At 48.8% G+C, this 11,691-nt stretch overlaps 1 protein-coding gene across 1 annotated transcript in view; it reads left to right on the top strand.

The window, feature by feature from the left end:
• Positions 1-11,691, top strand: part of LOC105001321 (receptor-interacting serine/threonine-protein kinase 1-like) — a 23,459-nt gene that overhangs the window by 6,858 nt on the left and 4,910 nt on the right. The window contains 6 exon segments of the mRNA XM_010857540.1: positions 304-502; positions 1,188-1,344; positions 1,956-2,093; positions 3,509-3,737; positions 5,753-5,902; positions 9,051-9,127. Of these exon segments, the coding sequence (XP_010855842.1) occupies positions 351-502; positions 1,188-1,344; positions 1,956-2,093; positions 3,509-3,737; positions 5,753-5,902; positions 9,051-9,127 (903 nt within the window). The 5' untranslated portion in view covers positions 304-350.

Here is an 11,691-nt window from a genome sequence, read left to right on the forward strand (position 1 = left end):
GAGTGAACTCCGGGAGTTGGTGATGGACAGGGAGGCCTGGCGTGCTGCGATTCATGGGGTCGCAGAGTCGGACACGACTGAGCGACTGAACTGAACTGAGCTGAATCTTCCATGTTTGTAGAAATGAAAGTCTAAGGAAGAAAGATTGTGGTCTTCTGTGGTTCCTGGAAATAGGAAAAACATTCATCTTAGAGACTATAAATCTATCTTCAAAAAATACAGGCACACCAAGCGTGTGGTGGAGCGTTGTACACTGTGTGTGTGACGCCTTGTCTGCACTGACGTGCCCTCTTCTCTGCACAGGGCTGTGTGTTTCCGGGGCGTTCCGGCCGCTCAGGAGGAAGGCAGCCATGTCCTTGGACGACATTAAGATGAGCTCTGCAGACTTCCTGGAGCAGGCAGACCTGGACAGTGGGGGCTTCGGGAAGGTGTGTCTGTGTTTACACAGATCCCACGGACTGGTGATCCTGAAGAAGGTGTACACGGGCCCCAAGCGCACCGAGTGAGTCAGGGGCAGATTTGGGCAGGCCACGTGCTGTGCCAGGGCGGTGGAATCGGGTGGCACAGCCTTTATGAGACAGACCTGGGTGCAAGGGTCAGCCCTGAGGCTTCATATCGGATGGCCCTGCAGGGCGGTCATTGACATCCCTGACTCACGAGGATTCAGACGCCGGCTAGGGGAGAGCTCCGGGCTGGTAAGTAACAGAAGAAAACTGAAGAGGAGGAAACAGAGAGGAGGCGGCCCAGGGCAGTGCAGGGGCGCTGGGAAGAGGATGGGAGGAGCAGGCGGGAGCAGGCGAAGGCTCTGCTCCACGGTGGGTGAGGACCAGCCCCGAGCATGGGCACGAAGCCCTGGTTCGTGAGTCACAGCGTCCAGGACCCTCTCTCTGAGGCAGTCGGGAAGCTGTATTATTTCCCTCTGCTCTCGCCCGAGTGGCTGTGAGACAGGCCATGGGTTTAGTCCACTGTCCAGTGCGGTCTTTGTTTCCCGGCCGCATTTCCTTGGTGCTCTTCACCAGCTTTGCGTTGATTGGTCATTGGGTTAACGCTTCCTGCGCACTGGCCGTGGTCCCGGGAAGGAGGCACCCAGGGTGGAGGGGCAGCCCCGGGGACGCTTGGGGGCGTTCCCAGGGCCGGGAGAGGAGCGGGCTGCCCCTGCCCATCTGACCCCTGCCCCCTGCCCCCAGGTACAACGAGGCCCTCCTGGAGGAGGGCAGGATGATGCACCGGCTGCGGCACCGTCGCGTGGTCAAGCTGCTGGGCGTCATCATGGAGGAGGGCAGCTACTCACTGGTGATGGAGTACATGGAGCAGGGCGACCTCATGCGCGTGCTCAAGGCCCAGGTACGCCTCGCCCGGCCCGCCAGCCCCTGTGCCTCGGACTCCTGTGCGAATGGCTGGTGGTTTGGATTTTCTCAAGAATAACAACACTGGATGAGGAAGGTTTCCAACAGCAAGATTCATCCTGTTTACCAAAGCCAAATAATTTTAATGCATTTTTAAAAGTGTAGATACCTGGACTTTCTCGGTGGTCCAGTGGTTGAGACTCCCTGCTTCCACTTCCAGGGGGCACGGGTTTGATCCCCGTTCGGGGAACTAAGATCCCTGCCTGCCCTGTGGGATAGTCAAAAAACAGGTGTATGTACCTGTTAAGAGCAAGGCCAGTGCTGTTTGCTCAGGAAGCAATAGCAAGTGTGACAGAGATAACGGGGCACAGGTCGGGATGTGAATGTCTGGTGCGGTGGTGTGTTGACAGACACGCGCACAGCGAGCTGTGGGAACACAGGGGAGGGGCCCTCACCCTGCAAGGTGGTCAGGACACATCTTCGGGGCCTGTGGGAAGGGAAGCTGCTGGCTCTGTCCTCAGGTCCGGATCCACTGCTCTTGAAGGAAGCTGGTGCTTTGGCCCCTTTAAGTCCCTTTCCGTCTCCCGGACTGACTGCCACTCGTTTCAGGTCAGCATCCCCCTGTCCGTGAAAGGGAGGATCATTATGGAGACCATTGAAGGAATGCGCTACCTCCACGGAGAAGGGGTGATACACAAGGACCTCAAGCCAGAAAATATCCTCGTTGACAGCGACTTCCACATCAAGGTAACCACAGTCAGGGCTTCTGGGGGTCAGCGCGATTCTGATTCTCAGTGTAAGTCCTTTTTCCAGACATGATGTGTGCCAAGAGCAGAGCTCGCCCAACTCCTCCCTGGTGACGGCGGTGCCAGAAAGCTCTGCCAAGGAATGAAAAGAGGGAGACTTGGTGGGGGTAGTGATCTTTATTTATTCCTTTACTTACATCGGGAGAAGGCAATGGCACCCCACTCCAGTACTCTTGCCTGGAAAATCCCATGGACGAAGAGCCTGGTAGGCTGCAGTCCATGGGGACGCTAAGAGTCGGACACGACTGAGTGACTTCACTTTCACTTTACTTACATCTCCTTTTAAAAAATCCGTTTCCTTTTGAAAACTCTGTCCACTGTAGTCAAAGGAAAAAGAGGGAGGGTTTTCTTTTCTCCTCTAGGTGGACCATCATGTCAAGGTGGCTTTGGCAGCATGAATCCCAGCCGAGCACAAGGGTCTGAAAGGGGAAGTGGAATTGTGGGGAGGACGCAGGAACTGCTTACGCAGGCGTCCCTTTACCAGAAGATTCTGCTTCTAGCGCTCTGTTCCAGCCCTGGACAGGGTTTTTTTTGTTTGTTTTTTTTTTCTTGTGTCTTTAAAAGAAGGTTCTTTACGTTAATAACTTACCTCTTAAGATCTGGGTTAGAATTTGAGGATTCTAGACAATCACATGCCAGAAATCATCCCCAAAAGCTCGGATTCCCTGAAGCAAAAGTGGAACTGCCGCCTCTGGTGTCTTCACTGTATAGCTCTGTCATTCTGCCCTGCCGCCTCCCTCTGTGCTCTGTGTCTGACCTTGGTATTTTTTTCTTTGCCTTTTTGTCTGTCTTTCCCCTCTTCCGCATCCCATCTTCTCTCAGGTTCAGGCTCCCAACTCAGCACCAGCAGCTACACTCCTATCCTCCGTGTGTCTTTGGGATCCTTGGAAATTCACATCCATGGGCTTCTGGACACCCTTTGGGAAAACAGAAGGTGCAGTACCATGTGCTACACAAGCCTGCTGAAAAGAAAGTGCCTGTTTTCCCTAGCCTCAGAACCAACAGAAAACATGCAGAATAAGTGAGGAGTTAGAGTAAACATGTCTAGTTGTTGTTCTTCTCAGGAATATCTTCTGCTTTTCTCCCCATCAACCACCACCCCTCAGCCCCAGATATTGTGTAAGAATCGAGACACCAGAATTTCACACAGACTTTCTTATGGGAGATTTTCCAGACGTCTGAGGACATATGTTTTCTACTAGTTTGTTCAGAGGTAGCTGTTTTAAACCTGTCCGGGGCAGCCGTTTCTGCAAATGTTACAGTCCCTTCATCTACTGGATAAGCCCCCAATTTAAAGACAGCTCTGATTTGCTTGCTGCCGTCACAGGAGCATCCCGTTGGTTTGCTCTCCTGCAGATAGCTGACCTCGGCGTCGCTTCCTTCAAGACGTGGAGCAAGCTGACGAAGGAGGAGCACAATGAGCAGCGGAAGGCGGGCGGCAGTGCCGGGAAGAGCGGTGGCACGCTGCACTACATGGCCCCTGAGCACCTGAACGACGTCAACTCCAGGCCCTCCGAGAAGTCCGACGTGTTCAGCTTTGCCATCGTGCTCTGGGCGATCTTCGCCAACAAGGAGCCATACGAGAGTAAGGCATTGATAGAGGAGGGGGCCTGGGGGCTGATGGGAGTTGTCAGTGGGGTAACAGCGTGCAGTGAGGTCGTGGAGGTTTATCACTGTTTGTTCAACGTCTGTCTCACCCACCGGACTGTGAGCTCCACAAAGGCCGGGACCGCATCTCATCCATTCACTGCTCTTCCCCCGGTATCTACACACAGAATGTAGTGGGTACTCGGCAAGCATTTGTGGAATGGATAGTAATCTCGATTTAGGAACCGGGGGTCATAGGACAGATCGGAGCTTGGGTAGTGCATCTCAGCTTGCAGGGTGCTCAACAATCCAGGCTTCCTCCCGGACAGGAAGGCTTGCTCGGTCCTTGTGAGGACTTTCAGGGCACACACTCCATACTTTCATCCATCGACACACCCCTCCATTCAGGAATTGTTTATTTTCAGTACTTACTGTGGGCTCTTTACTGGGAACTCAGTCTATAAAGATGAGAAAGACAGGGTTTGTGCAGGAGAACAGGTACATAAGTAGCTGTTCTTCACTGTGTTAAAGTGAAGTCGCTCAGTCGTGTCCAACCCTTTGCGACCCCATGGACTGTAGCCTTCCAGGCTCCTCTGTCCATGGGGTTTTCCAGGCAAGAATACTGGAGTGGGGTGCCATTTCATTCTCCAGGTCAGTGTGTTAAGAACCTGAACTAATGGCCCTTCTCCTGCCTGCTCTTCCTGGGTGACTGTCAGCTTCCAGGATTCAATCCCCTCTTTGCTGCTCAAACCCCTAGTGGTGGCCTGGACATCCTCCTAGCTGTTAGATCCAGTCCACGTACCAGAGGACCCCCCAAAGCAGTATCCCCCAAAACTAACCCATGTTTTCCATGCTGCCCGAGTGGCTCACTCAGCTCTGCTCTTACATCCAGAAAATGGCGTTACCATCCACCAACCAAGCTGCCCAACCAAGAACCTCAGTCTCCAGACTCAGCCTTGCCCTCCTACATCAATCAGACATAGAAACCTGTGAATTTGGGAATCCCTGGTGGTCCAGTGGTTGGAACTCACACTTCCATTGCTGAGGGCTGGGATTCAGTCCCTGGTCAGGGAACTAAGATCCTACAAGCTGCACAGCATGGCCGGAAACTGTGACCTCCGGGCATATCAGATTCAAGATGCATCCGCATCTCTCTGTCTCCAGAGGACCCTGTCCAGTTCACACCCTCTGTGGCAGGCTCCTCGTGCCACCACCGCTCGCTCACACTGCCATCAAACAGGCCGATCAGGCCTCTCAATCATCTGTTTAAGATCCTTCCAAGATACCCTTGACATTCGGGATCAAGTTCAAACCTCTCAGTATGGAGCACAGGGCCCTCTCTGATTTGGCTAAGCTGTTCCTTCCCTCCCTTGCCTCAGCCAACATGCCCAGTTACACTGAGCTGGTCATAATTTCCAGATACATCTTGATTTCTGCAACTCCCAACCTATTCAGATCCTGCTTTGTTGGCCTGGAATCTTCCTCTCTGAATCTTCCTTCCCAGTTCTTTACCTGGATAACCCTGTTTATCCTTTTGGACCCAGCAAAGCCTTTTCTGACCTCTTCCTTCCCAGTTCCTTACCTGGATAACCCTGTTTATCCTTTTGGACCCAGCAAAACCTTTTCTGACCTTCCAGTAGTGGTCCTGCCACCAGAGCCCTCTGTGCTTACTTCTTGAACAGCCAGTATCGCTCTGAATTTTAAGTTACTCTTACTAACGAGCTCCTTCAGCGCAACTGCTGTCTGCTGTTTGTCTCTGTATTAAAATCTGGAGTGTGTCACGGCTTTATTTACATATTCAGTCGTCTGCCAGGAGACAGCTTTGCCAATAATCTGCCTTTCCTCTCTTTGATCGTCTCTGGGGAGGAACAGGTCTGCTTATCGTCCCAGGGCATTCTGCCCCTCCCTGGTATAACCATGAGAGATCAGTGGCCTGGTCCAGGTTCTGTCATCTCCCTGCCTGAGAGGAGTGGGACCTGAACGTCTCAGCTCTTCTTTCCATTTGCTCTGTAGACGCCATCTGTGAGCAGCAGCTGATACTGTGCATCAAGTCTGGGAACAGGCCAGACGTGGAGGACATCATTGAGTTCTGCCCGCGGGAGGTTATCGACATCATGAGGCAGTGCTGGGAGGTGAACCCGGACAACCGGCCCACGTTCGCGGGTGAGTCCCCTCCGTGCAGGCACCGCCTCCCTCCCATGTCTTCCTAGTGAGAGGCTGACGGGCGGTACTTGGAGTTTTTAGGAAACCGAGTTCCACTCCTGATTTCAAACTGATTTTCTAGATTCCAAAGGCTTTGTTCAAAGAAAAGTTGCCATCCCTCTCCCAAGCATGAAGGCATACAAGGTCCTTTTGTTTCTTGGTGGTATTTTCCCCCATAGTTAAATTTGTTTAATTGTATTAAAATATACGTGACACACAATTTACCACTGTAATCAATTTTAGGTGTTCGGTTCAGTTCTGTCCAACTCTTTGCAACCCCACAGACTGCAGCACGCCAGGCTTTACTGTCCATCACCAGCTCCCAGAGCTTGCTCAAACTCATGTCCATCGAGTCGGTGATGCCATCCAACCATCTCACCCTCTGTTGTCCTCTTCCCCTCCTGCCTTCAATCTTTCCCAGAATCAGGGCCTTTTCCAGTGAGTCAGTTTTTCGCATCAGGTGGCCAAAGTACTGGAGCTTCAGCTTCAGCTTCAGCATCAGTCCTTCCAATGAATATTCAGGACTGATTTCCTTTAGGATTGACTGGTTGGATCTCCTTGCAGCCCAAGGAACTCTCAAGAGTCTCCTCCAGCACTGCAGTTCAGTGGCATTTAGCACATTCACAGCGTCTTCACCTTCCCCACCTGAAACCGTACCCGTTCACACTGACTCCCCACCTGCTCCCAGCCCCTGGAAGCCGCCACCCTCCTGTCTGAACACTGACTCCCCACCCGCTCCCAGCCCCTGGCAGCTGCCGCCCTCCTGTCTGTCTCTGTGAACTTGGCTTCGCGGGGTCCCCCATGTAGGCGGAATCCCACAGTGTTGTGCTGTCGTGACTGGCTGGTTCACTGAGCACAGTGTCCAGGGTTCCTCCAGGTCATATCCTGTCAGGATCTCCTCCCTATTTCCTGCTGAGCGGTGTTCCGCAGTGTGAGGACCGCACCGTGTCTGTCCAGTCACCTGCTGCCGGATGCTGTGGTGCTTCCCGGCCGTCTGACTTCTTGGCTTCTTTGATCTCAGTTCCTTCCTGTGTGGCTGGCATCTCTGGAAGTGTTATTTGCCATCTGCATCGGGCTGAGAGCAAGAGGAGAAGGAAAGGGACTGGAGTTTGTCACATCCGTGTACCTCTTGTCATCCCCCTTTGTCACATAGGGCCTTACTAAGGTCCTGGAGGCAGAGGGAAAGAGAAAATTGGGTCAGGAAGAAACAAAGAGCAGGAAGGAACTTAGGAGCCTGCAGGGGGTTCTGTGCTCGCATTTCTGCTTTGAGGAAACCGATTTGAAACCCCACCAGCCACTCCCATGAGAGGGTTATGGGGTGATTGATTCAGTTGCTTTCTTACTCAGTCAGCCTGAATCTTGTCCTGGCTTGGTTTCTTCTCATGCCTTTTTCACCTTTTTAAACTGAAATTCTGCTTCTGAGATAATTGTAGACCTATATGCAGTTTTAAGAAATAATGCAGACATCCCGTGTACCCTTTACCTGGCTTCCTCCAAGGATCACATCTGGCCAGACTCAGTACACACCACAGCTGGAATACTGACCCTGACACAGTCAGATTCAACACACCACCATCTCCACAAGGGTCCCTCCTGCTGCCATTCACAGGAGTAAAGCTGCTGGGGATACTCACGTCACAGGTGTTCGTGTGAATGTAAATATTTCTCTAGAGTAAGTACCCAGGAGTTAAGTAAGTAAGTCATAGGTGGTTTCATGTTTAGTTTTTTTTTTTTTTTTTTTTAAAGAAACTGCCAATCTGGGTATTCCCTGGCTGTCCAGTGGTTAGGACTCTTTGCTGTCACTGCCAGAGACCCAGGTTCAATCCCTGGCTGGAGAACTAAGTAAGATCCCAAAAGCTGTGCAGCATGGCCAAAAAAAAAAAAAACCAAAACCCTGCCAACTGTTTTCCAGAGAGGCTGTGCCATTTTATATTCTTACCAGCTACGTGCAAGTGACCCAACTTCTCTACACCCTTACCAGCACTTGGTGGTGCTGCTGCTCGTTAAGGTAGCCTCTGATAGGTACGTAGTGATAGCTCAGTGTGGCTCTGGCTTCATCTCCCCAGTGCCCAGTGACGGTGGGCATCTTCTCGAGGGTGTCTCTGCCATCTGTGTCTCTTCCACGGCGCAGTGTCGCTCTGTGTCTTTTGCCCACTTTCTAATTGGATTTTGTCTTCTCACTGTTGAATGTAGAGTGTTCTCTGTATGTGCCATATAGTGTTCCTTTCTTGGACATGTGATTTTCAGTTAGCTTCTCCCAGTCTGGAGCTTGGTATTTTTTTTTCCATTCTCTTCTCAGGATCTTTCATAGACTGAAAGTTTTTATTTTGATGAAGTCTTCTTCATTAATCTCTCCTGTTGTGGATGATAATTTTGGTGTCAAGTCTGAGGACACTGTCAGGATTAGATCCAAAATACTTTCTTCCCTTTTTTTTTCTGAAAATCTTAAGAGTTTTACATTTAAGTCTGTGTTAAGTTCTTTTTTTTTTTAATGATTGTCAAGGAAAATTCATTATTGCCAGTGAAGGAATGACAGCACAGAACTAAATATTTGGTTTCTTTTCTTGCCATTTATTTAATGTCTTATTGGGAAAATACCGTGATCCATGTCGAGTTAATTTTTGTATGAGGTGTGAGGTTTAGGCTGAATTTTGGTTTTTCCTTTTTGCCCTGTTCCACCGCCACTTGCTGAACGGCTGTCTCTCCTCCATTACCTTGTTTCTCTGACTCTTTACACCAGATCCCTACCCTGCGTATTCCATCCTGGATCACCTCTGATGCCAGAGGGACAAACAAGGAGCCCACCCTTCCTTTATCATCTGGATATTAGCCCTCTTAGGCAGGGCCTTGTGCTGCAGCAGAGCAACTACCTAAAGCTGCATTGTGTTGGGTAGGAGCCCTTGGTTTCCTTCCAGTGGTATCCCAGCCTTCGTTCTGTCTGCATAGAAATTAGTCTTGTCTATTTATGAAAGTGATTTAAAGTTTTATTCTGTTGCTTTGCCCACAGATTAAGGCACGTAATTCAAAGATAATAGACTCTTAATATCTAAATTTTTAGAAAATACTTAAGAAATTTTAAAGTGCTTTTTTTTTTTTTTTTTACGTATAGGCATTGAAGAAAAATTTAGGCCTTTTTATTCAAATCAATTGGAAGACTATGTAGAAGAGGATGTGAAGAGTTTAAAGGTGGGTGACATACCAGCTGCATTAAAGCAAATACCGTATCAGTCATGAAAACCAAAGCATTACACTTTACTACTGAGATTCGAGCTAAGCAGCTGGGGAACTGGGAAGTTCCCCTGTAGGGGGGCATGGCAACCCACTTCAGTACTCTTACCTGGAGAATCCTCATGGACAGAGGCGCCTGGTGGGCTGCAGTCCATGAGGTTCCAGAGTCGGACACGACTGAGTGACTAAGAACAACAGAAAGCACAGCTTGGTAACCACAAAAAAACAAAATTAGCAGTTTTATGCAGGTATCATCAAGTTAGCATTACTGGACCCATTCCTCTGTCAAAACAAATGAAGTGAGAGGAAAATATATCTAGCAATATGGAAAAAGATAAGCACAGCATCACTGGAATAGGGTGGAAAGTAACCATAGGTGGGTCAGTCATTTTGAAGAATTCTTGAAAGATTAAAACGCCAACAGAAATATCTTTTGAGACATATAACAGGAAAAAAGTTTTAAAAGGCCAACTCAAACATAATACTCAAGAAGTCCTGGAGGAGGAAGTCTTGGGTCAGCGTATAGGGGAACAGATCTCACCTGGCACGTTGGCGGGCATTGTCACCTGGGAGCCATGCTTGTGTTTGTTTCAGAAGTTGACTCTTCCCCCCAGCCCCTCCGTGCTGAGCAGCAGATGGGAGCAGACCCTTCCCGGGATCACAGAGGTTTGTCAGAGACCGTAGCCAGCTAACCAGCCAAGAGGAGCAGAGACTTCCCCCACTCACATGCTCGGGAAACAAGCTATTGTCCTAAGTCTTACCATATTGCTCTTATCACGGGAGAGAGACTGCGCTAAATAAAACAGGCAGGAAACAGAGGTTTTAAAATACATACAGATACACACACGCAATCAGACAGTCAAGAACTGCCAGACTTTTGAGGGACACCTGCACTGTAACAGAGAGGTACCCGGTGCAAACCAAGGAAGCAATCACAAGGACATCGAGGAAGGCAGTTGCTAAAGCAGAAAAGCATGAGCGCAGCGCTCAGGGATATCTCACGATGATAAAAGCTTCATTTCACCAGAAAGATGATAGCCTGAAGTCTGTTGGCCTTTGAACAACACAGATTTGAACTGCATGGTCCACTTATACTCAGATTTTTCTCAATAAACACGTACTACATGATCGTCACTTGGTCGAATTTGTGACATGGAACGACAAATACCAAGGGCCAGCTGTAAAGATGTATTTGGATTTCCGGCTGTGAGAGAGGTGAGTGCCCCGATTCCTCTGTTCAAGGATCAGCTGTGTAATTTAGAGAAACCGGCTCAACTAGAGACAGAAAACCTGAATATTCCTATAACTATTAAAAGAGAGTTAAGCAGTCTTACAAGAAAATTCCACAACCACATAACTTAATCAGCAATTTCTGTCGAATATTCAGTGAAGAAGTTACCCCGATGTTATACAACTTGTCTGGATAACAGAAGAGGCAACTTTTATGAGATGAGCATAACCTTGATTCCCAAACCTGAAAGGCAGATACAAGAAAGGAAAACTACACAATGATTTCGCTTAACAATGTGGTTTTGAAAATCCTGAACAAAATGTAAACAAGTTGAATCCACCAATGGACGATAAAGATTGCAAAAGATATGTGGTTTCACTAACAGAAAAGCAAAGTGAATTCATTATAATTTTTCATCCATTAGATCAACAAGAGTTTTGAAAGACTGATACATCAAGTGTTGGTGAAAATGCAAAGTAACAGACACTTTCATGCAGTATTAGTAACAGTGTAAGTTGGTAAAGTTTATTGAAATGTGAAGCATCTATCAGACTTTTAAGCATGAACTTTTGCTGCAGCTCTGCTTAGTAATCTATCCTGTTCACGTGTATGCTCAAAGATTTAGCTTCAGATGTTTGCACCTTTGTGAGACTTAAAATTTGGAAATATATAAATTTGGAAATCACCCAAATATTTCTAAGGAGATGTACTAAGTTATGGTTCAGTTCACTTCAGTCACTCAGTCACGTCTGACTGTTTGCAATGCCATGAACCACAGCATGCCAGGCCTCTGTGTCCATCACCAACTCCTGGAGTCCACCCAAACCCATGTCGGTGATGCCATCCAACTCTCATCCTCTGTCGTCCCCTTCTCCTCCTGCCCTCAATCTTTCCCAGCATCACGGTCTTTTCAAATGAGTTAGCTCTCCACATTAGGTGGCCAAAGTATTGGAGTTTCAGCTTCAATATCAGCCCCTCCAGTGAACACCCCGGACTAATCTTCTTTAGGATGGACTGGTTGGATCTCTTTGCAGTCCAAGGGGCTCTCAAGAGTCTTCCCCAACACCACAGTTGAAAAGCATCAATTCTTCTGCGCCCAGCTTTCTTTATAGTCCAACTCTCACATCCATACATGACTACTGGAAAAACCATAGCCTTGACTAGATGGACCTTTGTTGGTAATGTCTCTGCTTTTTAATATGCTGTCTAGGTTGGTCATAACTTTCCTTCCAAGGAGCAAGTGTCTTTTAATTTCATGGCTACAGTCACCATCTGCAGTGATTTTGGAGCC

The sequence above is a fragment of the Bison bison genome, unplaced genomic scaffold (genome assembly GCF_000754665.1).
Source record: "Bison bison bison isolate TAMUID 2011002044 unplaced genomic scaffold, Bison_UMD1.0 scf7180017854892, whole genome shotgun sequence".
NCBI lineage: Eukaryota > Metazoa > Chordata > Mammalia > Artiodactyla > Bovidae > Bison > Bison bison.